At 37.4% G+C, this 18,391-nt stretch overlaps 1 protein-coding gene across 2 annotated transcripts in view; it reads right to left on the bottom strand.

Annotated features, from left to right (window-relative positions):
* LOC149252447 (magnesium transporter MRS2-4-like) overlaps positions 1-18,391 on the bottom strand; it is a 121,647-nt gene that overhangs the window by 40,354 nt on the left and 62,902 nt on the right. For both annotated transcript variants that reach the window (XM_089459695.1, XM_089459696.1), the window contains exon 3: positions 9,888-10,172. In XM_089459695.1, the coding sequence (XP_089315821.1) occupies positions 9,888-10,172 (285 nt within the window). The remainder of the gene's footprint in view (positions 1-9,887; positions 10,173-18,391) is intronic.

An 18,391-nucleotide genomic window follows, 5' to 3' on the forward strand; every position in this document is an offset into this window, starting at 1 on the left:
CTTACACACAAAGTCTCAACACTCCCGATTATTCCAATCGATAACAAATCCTCCCCGATCAAACAAATCGGTAACAAATCTCTCTCGTGTAACCAATATGCTATCAAACCTCTGAGAGATTTGCCTGTACAAACACAACCCCAATCAGTAACAAACTTTCAAATGTACATAAGTAAATACAAACCTCCAAGGTTTTCCAGACAACTGATGTTGCTTCTTAGTTTATCATAGTAGGACCTCCAAACGAATCTTGACAGAAGATTCCTTAATCATACATCTTCCTTTCCTACTTCACATGCAACAACATATTCTACAAATAGATCTGGCTTTTCTTATCTCAGCAACCCCTCAAAATACATTCTCCAATTTCTTCTTTCAAGGTGTCCATCATGACTATGATATGACCTCCCTCTTAACTAGGGAGATTCCTTTCATCCAAGCTCCCTCTCAAATTAGGGAGCTCCACTTCTTTTCTATGACATCGGAGAATTTTTCATGGCTTCCATCCTTCTTATCAGAGTTATCATGACCATCATCATTCATATCACTTTTCTTCATCATGTTTATCATATCAACTTTACTTACGAACATCTTCACCATTTTGAAGATTATGTACCTACACAACTTAGATAACAAGTACAACCAAATCTATAGAAGCATGAAGTTAACAATGGAGGCATTAGACTTTATATATCAAATACCTAAACTTAGTTAGGTCCACAAACAAGAAACACATACTTTTATACTTCAACTACATGCTAGGATTTTGTCATAAACCCTAGATTTCATCATCAAGAATTCGAGTACCTTAATAAAAATAACAACCTTCATTATATCTAAGGCTTCAATATTTCTTCTAGAGGTATGACATACCCTACTACAAAATATTGCAAACCCTAGAAGTAAAATAAATATAGTTTTACAATGCATCTAACAACTTTAGAACTCATATGTTCGACTTCCACTAGGATTTAGTGCAAGATCCTAGATTTCATACATGAGCCATTAAGCTTCAAAGATTAAAACCAATCACAGCTCGAATTCAGATTTCAACGATCTTTCATAAATCTCAGATTATCATACTAGTCATCACATGTTAGAGAATTGGACTTCTGCTAAGGTTTGGTTACAAAACCCTAGAGTTCACAACTACAATCATCCTAGGTAATCAAACTTCGACTAGGGCTTAGTTCCAAACCCTAGGAGTCATGACCATCAACAATTAGCTCAACACATACATCTAGGATTCCATCATCATGCACAAGCATATCATAACATGTGTTAGTCAAACCCAATGACACAAGTATCAATATATTAAAGTTACAAATATTACAAACTTGATCAGACTAGGGTTTTAATCGAACAAACACACATATACCTAGGATTTCATTCGTAGGACATTATTTAAAATAAGCGTCTTTGCTTATAGACCCTACCAAACCCTAATGATCTTAGGTTTCAACACAAAACATAGAAAACCCTAATTTATCAATACTTCAAAGGTTTGGGATTTCAAATATCACCATTCAACCCTAACAGGTTAGGGTTTTCATAACCATATCAAAACTCCAAACATCACATCATCAAAGTATCAAACATTTTCTTTAGACTTCATCAATAACACTAAGTAGGCTAGGGATTCACATATTACCATCGACATACCCTTAAGTTAGGGTTTTCACAAAGAACCTTTGTAGGCTTCCACAAGGGTAATCAAAGATATGAGGGTAGATTTATCTAATAATGAATCACCCAATCAAGAATCTTTATGATTCAAGACAGCTAGACACAAAATGTTGGTAATAGTTTATTAGGAATGAATATCATGAAGAGAGCAAAAACTTATAGTTTAAGACATAACTTTGTTTCTTAACAAACCTTGTAATTCCAATGCTTTGTCGTGTGAAGCCTTCTTCCATGTTCCTTGAGTATTCAGCAAGCTTTTCCTTTGTTTCTTAACAAACCTTGTAATTCCAATGCTTTATTTTGTGAAGCCTTCCTCCATGTTCCTTGAGTATAGCAAGCTTTTCCTAAACTAGAAAAATATGAATAGCAATGTGATTAGTATTTAACGCAAGCAAAACTAGATATGTAAGAACTAAAAAAAGGGTAATAGGATACTTATCTTTGGAGATTGATGAGGGCTCCCTCCAAGCTTGAGGGATACCTATAACCTTATAAAAACAAATCAAAAATGTTTTTCCAAAATATGTTAAACCTACAAATACTAGAAATCACACAATGAAATAAGTAAGGCTTAAGTCAAAGGACTTAGTAGTGTAAGTCCCTTATATCCAGTTCTTCGGGTTTATTCTTCTTTGGAGATCCTTCTTCAACAAGATTAGCTTGGTCTCTATTTCTTTCTTGTTCTTCGGATTCTCAAGACAGCCACTTCTATAGTGACCCATCTTGTGACATTGGTAGCATTCTATCTTGGACATATCGACCTTCCTTCTTGGCCCTTTTGACTTCTTGAAGTTTCCCTTTTTTGTGAGAAGAGGAGTATGCATTTAAAACATTTTCTTCTTCATTGTTGGATACTATTAAGATTCTCATTTCTTCTTGGCTACAAGCATTCCATAATTGCTTAAAGGCAGGAGCTTCTTTCCAACTGTTGAGACCTGAAGCAAAATAACTCCAAGTAGGTGGTAGTCCCAATAATGCAGTAATCACTAGTTCTTTCTCCGGTACAATTTCATCTATGGCTTGAAGTTCATCTCTAATTCTAGATATCCTTACAAAGAAGGAAGCCACAGTGTCATCCTTTGTCATTTTTGTAGTTCTTAATTCATTCTTCAGACTTACTACTTGACTAATGTTCTTGATAGCGAACAATTTTGATAAGGCTTCATACATTTCTTGAGCATGGTCTTTATTGGAAATGTATGGGACAAGATTGTCCTTTATGCTTTCTACCATTAGCGTCATAGCCAATATTTTTGACTCTCTAAACTTCACTTTATCTACAACACAGGATTCTTTGGTAGGTTTCTTCACCTTTCCTTTAGCCAAATCCAAGACCTTGTTCTTTTCAAGAATGACGTCAATTCTCTTCTTCCATGCCCTTTAATTTGATGCTCCTTCCAATTTGTTCTCACTCTTTATTGTGTTAGACATTGTCCATGAAGATAGTGAGCTTCTTCCCTTATAAGAGCTCCTTACATGATCCCTTGTTCAGTCCTTTAGGCTCCTTTCAGTAGTTTCTCAAAACTTCCTTTTTTCTTCTTCACCTTAACTCTGATACCATGTTAGAAAATCAAAAAGGTAGAAAGATTTTCTTATATAGATAATTACTTGTGATTCTTTTATGTTTATGTTCTTCTTTTATCTTTTAGTTCATCAAGAAATTACCAAAACAATAGCACAAGGACAACAAATGTAGGCAAACAGTCAAGGCGAAACCCCTATTTAGGGGTTTCTTCCTTCAATAGTTTCTCGAGATATTCCAAGACTCTTGACCTAGACAAAGACTTCCTCCACACCAAGTCAGCCCTCAATCCTTCTTGCAGATGATAACACTTCAATAGCAACTTCGACCTAGTAGCAGCAACTTGTAGTAGCAGCTTCGACCCAGCGACTAGAAACAGCAGCAGCTTCAACTAGACAAAGGAAAACTTCAATCCTTAGATACTTCACTTGACTGAGAGATAGATGGCCCAAAATTTTGATCTTGATGTCTTCTTTCTTCCCTCCAAACTTCGCACCCTTTTCCAACCTCTTTCCAGATCTTTTCCAACTTCACAGTTCCTAGCTTCTTGCTTCTGGATATCGAACTTATGAGAGAGAGAGTTGATTGTCCAAATGAATTCGAACTGCCTTCCATATATAGCTTTCCAGTGAGGTCGAATTGTTCTTCTTGAAGCCGACTTGATCTCTTTGAGGCCAACTTGGTGTGGAGGGGACAAATAGTATATTTGACTCAATATTAATTCTTTTTACATGATTTAAAAGCCCAAGAAGGGTCTCTTTTAATGGACAGTGACTCTAATGACTCAAAATAAATCCTAGAAGTCCTCAATGGGGACTTTGACCTAAACCAATATGACCCAAGCATGAAACCCATGCTTTAATAAGTCATAATAATGATAATAAAAATATTTTCTTCATTCTTTTAGTAAATACATTTCATTGTGACTCAAATACATTTATGAAGACCAAACCTAGTTACATATTTCAACTCCTCCAAGGTCAAATCAAGTGTCATCTTGCAAGCATGATAATCTGATTTGTCATTGATATCCTTTGTCTTGAAATAAGAGGTAGCATCCATGGAGACTTGTCCCAACAGTGCATGTCCAATAGCAGCGAGTATTCCAACAATGATTGCTTACTTCTTCCTTGGGCTTGTCTTCACCTTAGCTCTGATACCATGGTGATTTTTATGGCATGTTTTATGCTTGCAACAATTACTTCAATGTCATATTAGCCCAATAATAGTTCCACTTCAGATTTCAATAGCAATCAATGTAAACTTTCGTAGCAATCAATTAGCATTCACTTTAGATAACCATTGAGAGTAATTGTAGATAGAACATGATCAATAATGCACAAGAAGACAAGCCAATGCAATGAACACAGAGATTTACCCTAATGCCAGTGCAAAACCCCACAAGGGGGAAAACCCAACCAATCCTTCTTATTGATTTATATCAAATGTTCAACAGAGAGAGAAGATTCAATTTAGTACAATGATGATAACAAGAAGCCAAAAATTGATCAACAATAATCTTGTTCCAAGTTTGCAATTTCTGAAGTAGATAGCAACAGTTAATGTGCCCTAACCAGCCAACCTTGGTCAAAGTCCAGTCAAACAACCTTCAAATAATTCGGTCAAATAGCCAATCAATGTGGCCTCCCAAAATGATCAAAGGAGGGTCAAAACAGTCCCAAAATTTTGTTTTCAAAGGAGAGAGAAACCACCAATCAGCCTGCAGTCAAAGTGGCAGTCACAGTTTGCAGTCAATGCAGGTCAAACTTCCCAGAAAACCCCAAATCCTATGCCAAAAGATGCAGTCTGCCCAAATAAAAAATATCCCACAAAAATCGCAGAAAGAAGATGCCAAAAACCTCTTAGTCAACATTCGTCAAATTCAGTTGCAAGAAAGTCAACACAGAGAAACCAAAGTTGCCATAAACCCTTCACACGTGAGAGAGATAAAGCTGCTTCAAAAGTGAACGAACCAATTACAAGAAAGATATTTGCGTGTGATGATGAGATGCGAAAATGAGGTGACCATATGGTGTATTTATAGTCGTCAGCGTGGGGGCCAAGGGTCATATCTCTTGACCGAGATGAGACCAACTTGAAAAAGAGTGATTTGTAAGTGTGAAAAAATCATGATTTTCAAGGTGAAGGGAGATGCCATTAAGGGTGATCCAAGGGTGTCATGAGCCATCAAAGGAGGGGCTTCCAAGAGGTGGAATTGGCCCCTAATTAGTTGCACTCTTTAACATTGACTCTATCTAGACTGGATATATTCTGGGAGTTGTGTTGGTCTAGAATAACATGGATGTTCCTACTGCATGCAACACGATAGAAGTTGGAAATGTAGTTGATTTGTGAAGTGGTTTAGCTTCGGAAGTTGTTTGTTGATCTATTGGATCTTGTGTTGAAATTGATCATGGTATACATGCTTGTCGATGTGCAAGTTGCTTGATTTTGTGAGAAGCCACTTGCTGTCTGATGGATTCAACCATTGTTGCTAATATTATTGCTAATGCCTGCTTCTGTGAGAAGCCACTTGTTGTTTGTTGAATCGACCATTGTTGTTGATGCTTGCTTTTGTTAGAAGCCCACTTATTGTCTGTCATGAGCCATCAAAGGAGGGGCTTCCAAGAGGTGGAATTGGCCCCTAGTTAGTTGCACTCTTTAACATTGACTCTATCTAGACGGATATATTCTGGGAGTTGTGTTGGTCTAGAATAACATGGATGTTCCTACTGCATGCAACACGATTGAAGTTGGAAATGTAGTTGATTTAAGTGGTTTAGCTTTGGAAGTTGTTTGTTGATCTATTGGATCTTGTGTTGAAATTGATCATGGTATACATGCTTGTCGATGTGCAAGTTGCTTGATTCTGTGAGAAGCCACTTGCTGTCTGATGGATTCAACCATTGTTGCTAATATTATTGCTAATGCCTGCTTCTGTGAGAAGCCACTTGTTGTTTGTTGAATCGACCATAGTTGTTGATGCTTGCTTTTGTTAGAAGCCCACTTATTGTCTGTTGGATTCGACTTTTTTGTTGATAACCAAGATGATGATATTTGCCTCTGTGAAAAGCCACTCATTGTCTGTTGGATTCAACTATGGCACACTTTTCTACTAATGAGCAGGTTGTTGATATTTGCTTCTGTGAGAAGCCCCCACTGAAGTCGAATGAATAGTTAAATGTTGTTCCACCATGGCTATTTTTCTGTTGTTGAGCTAGTTGTTGATGATTATGTGAGAAGATTGAAATGGTTGAGAATCTTGTTGGAGAGGAAGCATTGATTATATAGCATCATGAATCTTCCTAATGTTGTGTGCCAGGAGACCTACGGATTGGTCGGGGACACGGTCACTCCCTTAAGCTGTGGGTCGGGAGACCAGTGAGTCTGGTCGAGGAGCTTGGTTCTCAAGCACAGAGTTTATGACCTCTCCCACAGGTTGTGGGTTGTGAGACCTTGATTGTGGGCGAGGATTGAGATAGAGATTCCTCCCTTAGGCTATGGGCCATGAGACCTTGTTTATGGTCAGGGAGATGTACCCTATGCATATGATTCCTCCCATAGGTTGTGTGTCACGAGACCTTGCGGTTGGGGAGATGCATTGATGGTGATTCCTCCTTTAGGTTGTGTGTTGTGAGGCCTTGTGGTTGAGGAGATGCATTAATGGTGATTTGTCCCTTAGGGAGTGTGCTGTGAGACCTTGTGGTCGAAGAGATGCATTGAGATGGTGACTCCTCCCTTAGGCTGTGTATCGTGAGACATATGGATTGGTTAGAGAGATGGACCCTATGTATATATGGCCTCATGAACGCTATTGATTGATGGGGCATGTTTGATGCTATCTTTCCCTATGGTGAGACTGATGATCTTTCACTTAGGCTGTGAGCCGAATAAAGAGAGAGAAAATTGTATTTGTGATCTCTTCCTTAGGTTGTGGGCTGTGAGGCCTATGATTGGTCGGGAAGACTGATCTTGAGAGAGAATAAAAAGTACCTCCCTAGTTAAGAGGAAGTGTTGGAAAATATGGTAGCCATGGCCAGTATTTTCATCATGAAGAAAATTGAAAAATTTTGTTTTTATTTTTGCCTCCAAATTCTACAAGTCGGCTTCATGTTACTTTAAGTCGGTTGCGCCCCAAAGAGGTACCCATTTGACCCCCTTGGAAGTCTATATAAAGGAGAGGTTTCCTCCCATCATTTGGCACGTCACATTTTGTCTTGTCTATCTTTGATCCAGTGAAGTTGGGAGCATAAAGAGGAGGCCGAAAATCTGAAGGAGGGATTGGATCTTGGCTTGGCACTTGATGTTGTTCTTGGTTATTGGCTTCGCTATTATCTTGATATGATTTATGTTGTAATGATGAATTGAACTCCCTTTCTCGCATAAGAAAAGATTTATGGGTTTTCCCCTTGTGGGTTTTGCCCTAGCGCCTATTTCTGTCTCTTTTCTCATGGATTCATGGTTATTTTATACTGCTCTTTCATGGTTTATTGGTTGATATGTTCTTTCGTATAACTGCTTAATGATATTGATTCAATGCAATATGGAACTAATGCCAACTAATCATTTGAAGTAGTTATATGTTGAAGAAAAATTGTTTCTAGCTTGTGTGTTCTAGAAATCTCAACAAAAAGTTATGCCTCCTAGTAAAGCCCCACCATGATAACAACAAAATATAAGCTCTACCTAGGCTTGAACCTAAAGTCACACCACCATCAATGGACTAATACCTCAAATACATCATCCAACGTTAGGAAAAGGCTAGATCACCAAGGAAATATGTAGTACCCCTCTTTCTAACTCAAGAGAAAAGGGCCATGTAGAACCTCACCCCCCTCCTCCCCACCCAATGACATACCAACAAATATAACTATTAACACCATCATATATAGTCACCACATGAAATAGCAAGAATCCATATGTAAAGGGAATGATCCAAAGGCATAAAAGTAGAATCCACAAACATGAGAAGACCATCAACCATGACCATCCACTAAGAAGAGTGAGTCCTCTCCAACCCAAAACACCCACTCAATGGGGAAGTAACATCTCCAAGCAAAGAAAGACAATGTGAACACCATATCCATCCAAACAGCTCCAAGGAACCAGGAGCAAACTTCATCAAAGTGAAGACAATCACTATGTGGAACCTCATACAACATGAGACATCATAGTCACTAGGATGCTCCAAGAAGAAGATCATACATGAAATAGCAAGCATCCATACTTAAAAGAGTGATCCGAAGGAAATGAAAGTAGCATCCACAACCATGACCATCCACCAAGAAGAGTGAGTCCTCTCCAGATCAAAACAACCATTCACCCAAGAAGTAGGATCTCCAAGCAAAGAAAGAGAGTGTGTACCCCCAATCCATCAAAACAGCTCCAAGGAACCAGGAGCAAACTCTATCAATGTGATCGTTTCTTGAAAACAGTCCTTTCTATCTTGAAATTCTTGACTTGCAAAACTAGATATGAGGGGCATAAAAGGATGTCTCAAATAGTTGCACCAAAAGAAGCAAACGAGCAGCGCACCATCCCTCCCCCCCAGCCAACCTACCCCCCTCCCTCCCCCCACAAAACCTTAAGAGAGCATTCTTCCTGAGGCTACTTCATTGGAAGCACCCTTTCCCACTTTGCAAATGATCTCACCAAAAGCAATCGAGGATCTTGGGTTCTAGTGGTCTACAGTGAAATCAAGACTGTCATATCTGGTAGCCAAACTGACACTCACCTCCACAATATGGTGGATATAGTAATTTCTTACTTTCTTTAACACAGGGTAACCATTTCTTGTATGTTTCATATCTCATTCTGTTGCATGTTTCTTGTTTCTGGTTATATAGATGCCAAATGCATTCCTTGGGTTGCACATAAACCATTTGAGGAACATCTTATAGACGCCCACAATTGTATGGTGGTTATTTTACACAATCCTTTTTATCTCTATTATATTTCTCAATGCCCTTTTATCCTCCATAAAAAAGGAATTGTATAAGTAGCAAGACTCTTTAGATTTAAATTTGTGACAATAAGAATCAGGAGCTCACCTCACTAAAACCAAGGTGAATTCTTTGAATAAAACCAAAGAGAATTATCAAGAATCCTTATAGGGGATAGAAGATCCAAACCACTTTCCCTCCATACAAGAAGGTCTAATTTACAGGGTCAATGTTTATCATGAGACATGCTTCTCAACCTCAGTCATATAAACAAGGACCTGCCCATTTTAAAATTCGATTATATATTCTTTCCATATTTCCTAATATATCATTGCCCCAATTTCTTACAAGCACTAAAATGTTATTTCTCATTCCATTGTTCTCTGCAACTAATGAGGAACATGCAAACATTCCTTAGATAAAGCCCTTCAACTCTTACAGTTAAAGTCTAATTTACAAAACCAACAAGTTGCCTTGTATCTTCCAGGCTCCTGCTTTCATACAACTCTAATCAAATTGCAAATGCAACAAAGAACTAAGAAAGATAATTTTACAAAGCAAACAAAATGGAAAAATATCGAGGATAAATGAACCACTATAAAGAAGCATTCTGTCTGGTAGGGATACAGTGCTTACATACTAGTCACAAAACACTTCCGCACACATGCACAAGAAAATACAAAGTTCTTAACAATCTACTAACGGTATTTTGGGATGGAAAAAGGAAAAATACTTACCGACAATATCTTGTTGCGAGTTCCATCAACTTGCATGAAATAGGCCTCTAGCAGCATCTCAATATCTTCAACATCATTTTCATCTCCAGCAACACTAGTAACAAAGCTAGAAGTGCTCAATTGACGAGAATTTAGGTGAGACAAAAAAGGTGTAATAGCTAGAGCACTTTGTCTTCCAGCTGTTATTGAAGCTTCCCATTGTTGACTTTGGAGATACTTCCGAGTCAAATACAAATCAGCCATGTCGCCATCATCATCTAGAAGATGTTCCAGTTCATCTCTCACCTTTTCAAATGAATGGATTTAAATGAGTATCAAAGTACAAAAAAGCTTTGCTCAATAGTTTTCCATAATAAAACTAAAAATATGAAATGCAGCTAAGATGTTCAAAAACGACAAACAATCAAAATGTTGTTTCTCGGTGATGGCAACCACATAATAAGGAAATTTTAAAAAATTTATGAATAAACCAAGACAAAATCACCAAACTTAGCAGAATTACAAGACATTGATATAAAATTAATTCTATGACATAGAAATAAAATGAACTATGTTAATGTCCTTTAGTGCCAAAAATAATCAATGGCACCATGGGTCATAGCATGTATGCTTAAAGCAGTTCTTTACAAAGGACATGTCACCAGGGGTTTGGGGCATGTCACCATGCTTTACATTTCCAAAAGTTCGCAGATTGGGGAGTACACATCATGGACGTCCCCAATCATAGGGGACAGCTAGGGGACATACCCCATCCATCTCCTCTCCAAAAGACTTGTCCAAGGGGGGGCATGCAAAGGGAATCCTAGTGACATCTCCTATGGAAAGGGGTGCCAGTGCTATTGAAAAACGTAACTAGAGTCAGTCTTCATAATATAATAAAATGTAATTTTTATCATATTTATCATATTCATTATTATTTTATTTTTGGTCAAAGCAGGTTCTTCATGCTTATAAGAGTCAAAAAGAAATTATTGAGTCAAAGAAAATGTTTTTGAGTCAAGTCCCATTTGGACTTTTTGTAAGAAAAGTAAAATATTTTTTTATAGAGTCAAAGTCCACCAAAGTTGTCAAGTCGGCCCTCCTTGGAAACAAGTCAGCCTGGGCCTCCAAGAGCCACCTATTCGACCTCCTGGACAGATATATATAAAGGACAGTTCAATCACTTTGAAGGACACTCACTCATTATCATTATACATATCTTCTGCAACTAATTAGTGGAGAAAAGGCTGAAGAAGGAGACTATTTGCATGACAAAGAAGGATAAGAACCGAATTTTTCTGAGACTATTGCAGGCCCGAAATTTCAGGAAGATGACAGATTTGGACACTTTGACCATCGTTGACTCTGACTAGATTTGGAGGTAACTTGGAGGAGGGTTGGACTTAACATTTTGGTGGCAGTTTTGGCTCTTGGTCTTAGTCTTGGATATCTCATTTTTATCTGATTCTATAAGAGGATTTTTGGGTTTTCCCCCTTGTGGGGTTTTGCCCTGGCTTGGAGCCTAATTTCTGGTGTTCTCTATCTCTTTGTGATCCTTTTGTTTTGAACATTCATATAACTGCTTGATGAAGTGAACAAAATAAGTAATAAAAAAGCAGATAACGTTCACAAGGAATTATCAAGAAGGGGAATCAAGTTTTAATCTACCCTATACTTGGTTTCTCAACATGGTATCAGAGCTATGATAAAGGCAGGAGCACTGTTAAGGAAACCCTAAGCAGGACTAAATCTGGAAGCAGTCAGAGAAAAAGATCATAAAAGTGTTGAGGTCATGTAATACTCCTAAGGAAGATCGAAAAAGCGAGAAAATCTACTTCATTTTGTGAGAAATCCGAATCCTACTTGAAAGAGATTCTGCTTATTGATCAAAGTCTGTGAAGTCTACACTGAGCTAGTTTATCCGAAATGCCAATACTGTTGACACCTTGTTGAGTTATCTACGCCGAAAGGTTGTTCTGAATATAATTCTTCATGATCCGAGATCTACTTGTTCAAGAACGAGATCTAGTAAGGTATTCTGAGCAGAACACTCTGTAATCTGAGCCTCTGAAATCTATTTTCTGGTATGCAAAATCTTTAGAGCAATATAACATGTGAAAAACACTGTGGTATGTGAAGCATCATGGTATGAGAATTTCTTTATGGAACCTGAGATACTTGTCCAAGTTACCTGTGGCATCTTACATAACCTTATGCGAAGACTGAACCAGAAATCTAGGCATATAATTGTTCTTTTCCAAGAGCACACACACATCAATCAAGTTATATATCTCTGAAGTCTACAAAGCATAAAGAAGTACGTAAGGACAAATCTAAGTATCCTCGCTCAAGCAAAAGGAAAATTTCATTGTATATCTCTGAGGCATAACAGTTCGTTGTTACTGAGGCATGCCAAGACAATGCGAAGAGTTTTAGAAGTGTACAGTAACAGTGCCACGAAAACTATTAACTCTGCAATGATTCAAGCCACAGGAGGGACATTATCTCCAATAATGCGAGTTACAAGGAGACTAATATTTTGTAATGCGAGCTACAGGAACAAGCATCCCTGATGACACCAAACAAACATCTACTGTATATGGCATCCAAACCTTCTATTACACAACGACTTACAAAGTTCTCTCTAACAACAAAGTTCTCTCTGACAACATATCTATGTGGTAATCCGAGCATCACTGTGCCCTCATTCTGGATCAAAGACCAAGTGTCTTCATGATCTCTGTACAGTCCAAGTAACCAAAATGTTGCAGCTGACAGATATTATTGTTCGAGTTCAAAAGCCAGCCTGAGCTCTCTCATCTTAGAGTATGAACAAGTCCAAAATTACCATAATGATGATTCTTGTCTAACCAAATATGTTTCTGAAGATTAAAGCGAGTTTGTTTGGGAAAGTAAGTTACAAATTACAGATACAGTTTACAAGTTATAGCAGGCCGATGGCATTATATGTCTCTATACATTTCTGTTTAACTGTGATTATATACAAGCTCTGAGGTTTTATGTGAAGATTTGAAGTTGACCTCGTTAAAATCTTCTTAGAGATCAGACCTATGATATTCTTGTTCATTAGAAGGTCATCTTGCTGACCAAAAGCCTGTGATATATAGTCTGATAAAGAGACCGAAACTATGTGGATCACCTCCGTAATTAAAGGTAGAAACTTTGTGGTAAGGATCTAAACTATTGAGGAGCCCAATTATCAATTTAAGAAGCAGTGTTATATCTCCTTGTAGCAAGGACGTGACAAGGAACCTGAAGTATTTGAAGCACATCTCTGAGGCACAAATATGTGAAGTAGCCATACTACCCCTACTGTCTTCCTATAGATAAGAGAAGAGTGACTTTTTCCATGAAGCCGACCTGTCTGAAATCGAAGACTGAAAGGAATCTCTGTTGAAAAAATTTGATACATGACAACTGAAGAAAAAGTCAGATTTCTGCAAGGACGAATAAGGTAAAATTGAAGAGGTACGTATAAATTATGTTCACTTGCATCAAATAAACTATGTCAATCATATTGTAAATGATACCAAGTCTTCTAGGCCATGGTAAAGTCACATCTAGGAATTGACATAAAGATTAAGCTAATGATCTGTTGAAAGATGGTGACGTACTATAATAGGGTCTGTACAAATATATTAGAAATCATGATTGATATGCTAGATTTCAGATTCTTTCCTTGCATATGAAGTCTAGGTTTTTAAATGAAATGATATCCTTCTCATAGAAAGATTGACTATAGCATCTGTAGGGTTTTGCAACTAACTTTCTAGCATGCTTGTAGAACTCACAATTCTTAAATGGCAGATCTTGAAGATTTTGAAAACCCTAGCAAATGTTTGAATTAGAAAACCCTGGGAACAGAAACCCTAACTAATTGTTTCCATTGTAAAAAGAAAACCTAGCTCTTGAAAATGACAGGAATGACATCATGCTGATTTGAGGACAAGGTTGATGAAAAGGTCCACGATTAAGAAGGAGTTGACTCTCCTCAAAGAGATAAGTATTCTACACTTTCTTTCATTAATGATTATTGTTACTATTTTCTCGATGTACTTTGCCCTTTTGTTCTTTCATAGTCTTCTAATAAAGGTTGCATGTCAGGACAAGATCTATCTAAGCTTGACTAACAGATGGAAGAATTGGAAGAATGTAGCAAAGCACGAGGACAAGAAGAAAGCAGTTTCAAGTATGCATCAAAGAAGTCAATTAGATGGCAGCATAAAAAACAAGGGTTAAATAAAAGAAGAAGTTAATCTACCTCAATTGGAAAGAGTGATTGGTTCAATTTAGGAAAACATTGATTGGGTTGACAACATTGATGCTAATGGAGATGTTATTGATGATTGGGAGTAGATATGATTTCTTGGAAGGGTCTGAAGCAGAATTCTGTTGCAATACGAAGAAAGAATATGTGAAGGCTAGTGCAATCAGTTGTAGAAAAGTTTGGCTCCATAAGGTGTTTGATGAACTACTTGATGATATGTTGGATTCAAAGTTGCATGAAGATTGTCAAAGAACCTGGAAGGTCAAAATACTTTATGATTCAAGAATATGATGCAGATAGGAGCTGAGTAGCTACAACAGATCTCCATAGAAGAACAGGTAGTCGATGCATTGATGAAGTTCCTTTTCAAGAATGAGTATTTTTGAGACAAGCTTAGGCTTGTGGTCATTCCCTCCCTCCCTGTTTGAGAGGGAGTGAGGGTGGACACCATATTCTCCATGTGTCGTGTACTATGGCCAAGACTAATAGCCATAAACCTAGTAAATGCACTAGTATGGATAAACATCAAAGACGAATATTCTTGAGTCATGTATTGTGATTGAGTCATTGACTAGGATAAACATCCTAAGTTGGATACATGGACTTGGTAAAGAATGGTCCGGAGGACGTAATTTTTCTTGGATTAGGAACTGGTCCTATGAGGTCATACCTTGGGAACACCCAGGTAGGGTATGTACCTGAGAGGCGGTGGTGTCCAAATTTATGCCTCCTAGTGTTGTGCTCTAATCTAGTGGAGTGATAGAGCTTGTTAGTCAAGGCCTTGATTTTGACAATTAGTGGAGAAAAGGATGAAGGAGACTATTTACAAGAAGAAGAAGAAGGATAAGAACCAAATTTTTCTGTGACTATTGCAGGCCGGAAATTTCAATAAGATGACATATTTGGAAACTTTGACCATCGTTGACTTTGACTGGATTTGGAGGAGGGTTGGACTTAACATTTTGGTGGTAGTTTTGGGTCTTGGTCATGGTCTTGGATATCTCATTTTGATTTGATTCTATAAGAGAAGGATTTTTGGATTTCCCCCTTATGGGGTTTTACCCTGGCATGGAGCCTGATTTCTGGTGTTCTTTGTCTCTCTGTGATCCTTTTGTTTTGAACAATTGTATAATTGCTTGATTAAGAGAACCTAATAAGTAATAAGAAAACATATAACATTCACAAGTAATTATCAAGAAGGGGAATCAAATTTTAATCTACCCTATACTTGGTTTCTCAACAAGTACATCCCCTGATCCTATGGGGAGCACCCAGGAGTCCCCTCCAAGAGATAAGATATCCAACCAAAATAAAAAAGAGCAGGAGAAAAAAGAAGCATTTAATTTTTTCCCTTTTTGGCATTTTTAAATCAATATTGTATTTTCTTTATTGACTTCACCATAAGATGCCCCTTTTTCAAATCTAGACATTGTTTCATGGCATTTTTGGCATAGCCTCATCTTACTGTTTTTAAATTCGTTGTTCAGGGTTCTATCACTCTTGCTTCAATTTAGATATTTTATAATCCATGTACAATATTTTAGAAGTCTTAAAAATAAGGACATTAATATAAAACTAATTCGTTAATGTAGAAATAAAATGAAACTATTTTAATGTCCTTAAATGCCAAAAAATCAATTGCAATATAGGTCATAGCATCTATACATAAAAAGCAGTGTTTCACAAGGGGCATGTTAGCAAGGGTTTGGGGCATGTCCTACATTTCCTAAAGTTCACAGGTGGGGGGGAGGCATGCGTACACATCATGGACGTCCCGAATCATAGGGGACAACTTGGGGACATACACCATCCATCTCTCCAAAAGATTTGTCCAAAGGGCATGCAGAGGGCATCCTGGTGACAGTTATTGAAGGGGATGCCAATACATCTCCTAATAGTATGGAGGGCACCAGGGAGAACCCTCTAGGAGGCACAACCTCCAACAACAATCAGAAGAAAGAACGGAAAAACATGTTTAATTTTTTTCCTTTTTGGCATTGTTTGAATCATTATTATCTTTTCGTGATTGAATTCACCATAAGACGCCTTTTTTTCAAATCTAGACAATGTTTACTAGCATTTTTGGCATGGCCTCATCTTACTCTCTTGAAATTCTTTGTCTGGGGCTTTATGACTCTTGCCTCAATGTAGATCTTCTCTTATTCCATTTACAATGTTTTAGAAGTCTTCAAAATAACATCATATAGTAACTCACATTTTCAAATGAACATTTCACTTCCCCGGTGAGGAGATGCAACTATTTGAATTCATCAAAGATTCTAGAGATGGTGTGTGAATGTAGCATTATATGATGTATGTTGTAATTGAATGTTGAATTGTGCTTATTTGTGATTAATCATCATTCACTAAAATATTATTGCTATTGTTTGCTATATTTTTCTTCATTCCAAAGGGGTGGGGAGAGAGGGTCCATGTACCATGCAATCCCCTACAATGTATATTAAAATTTAACCACTCTTTGACCATCCCTGAAACTCACCCTCCTATTCCTAAACTCTATGATAGATAGACATAAACCAAGTACACCAGTTATCTCCAACCTAGTTCTCAATCTAAAGCTAAATGCAAATAGCATTGAATTTGAGAGCATTGTGCATGGCACTCATTGCTCTCAATTTTTATTCAACATAAAAACAATACAACATCATCCTCATAGTCTATATGTTGTAGTAGGTCGCTTGTGAGCATCAATTTTTTATATCAAACTCTATGCATAAATAGAGAATCTAGAAGTATTCAGCTGCACCAAAGCTCTTTAGGAGAACAATAGCAACTTTAGAATTATAAACAGCAGTGGACTTAATATGGCATATAATGAGAAGTCTCTATATGAATGAGTCTAAAGTAATTGGGTAATGTGGGAAAAACAAGCAATATCATTGATGGTTAGCAGCTCTCATACAACAGTAAGCATCCAATTTACAAAAGCTTGTGTGTATACCCTATCGCAAAATTATGCATTGAAATTTCGGATGTAACTAAGTGTCCATGCATAACACCCATGCAATGCTTGTGGGTAGTGCATTTAATTGTGTCCCTACCTTGCACACCTACCATAGGAAAGAGTCATGTAACTAGTATGAAACATTTACTACCTACAACAAATAATCACCCGATTTGAAAACGTTTGTGTTTCCCAAGGCAAATAGAGCAGTATGAAACATTTACTTTCCAGATAAATTGGTAGCAACATTCTACAACAAATTGCTCCATATTTGTCACAGTCTTCTTTAGTCTGCACACATTTCGCTAGTTTTGTGGACACTATCCAACCTGCAATAGGCCTGGTGATCCTTGTTTACTGCATTAGTAAGCCCTTAAATGACTTTTTCAATTCTTGTAGAAATTTCTCAAAATTATGTTACCTCCAAACCACTTTCTTCTTGACACTTGGATTTCTCTTCATATGGGGTGACCTCTCTTTATTAGAATGTATCTTATAATGGTCATACCATGTATTGCATAGCTTAGGACTTCAATTTACAAATAGGGGCCTCAAGTTATGATAATTATCAACATTAAGTCATTTTATTATGTTGTCACTTTTTAGCTACTTGGTAATTTCATAAACTACATCTCTCTCATGAGACGACTTTGTATTAACTTTTACACAAACCAAATATTGTAAACTCTCCTCTTTTTTGCAATATTCCAAATGGAAAAATACAGTAGATAACAGAAATGCACAACCATACACATTTGAACACAAAAATGTGCACAAAAACTTGTTGTATTAATTCTGATAAATATTAGTACAATAAATGAAATCAGAGGAACCTAGGCTTGCTACAGCAATCTAGGCAAAACCCAGGTTGGAATTGTGATGCCCAAGTGCTGGAATGACTCCACCAAAAACCTCTGTGCTGACCCAGTAAATTACTGTCACTCCTGCTGTAGATGAATCGAGATTTCAGCCCTCAAATCTACTCCAAAAATCTGCAAAATTAAATGTAGGCTCTTCACACCAGCTCTCACAAAACCCAGAATATCTCACGGACCCATGTGGTGGAAATGGTCCCAGGGTAAACTGCGCCCTCCTCCATTAATTTTTGTTATTGGCTACTGAATGGAACTAGGAATTCTACCCTCAAAAGTGCTCAAAAAATTCTGTAAAATTAATCTTAGCCTCCTCTCACCAAACCCACACAAACCCAGAAAGGGTTTGTGTTGAATCCAACATGCCCCAGTGACACCCAAGAAGTGTGTGTGCCTCCAA

Source organism: Pinus tabuliformis, chromosome 7, assembly GCF_031772625.1.
Source record: "Pinus tabuliformis cultivar Carrire ecotype Pingquan chromosome 7, CPIR1, whole genome shotgun sequence".
In the NCBI taxonomy this organism is placed as follows: domain Eukaryota; kingdom Viridiplantae; phylum Streptophyta; class Pinopsida; order Pinales; family Pinaceae; genus Pinus; species Pinus tabuliformis.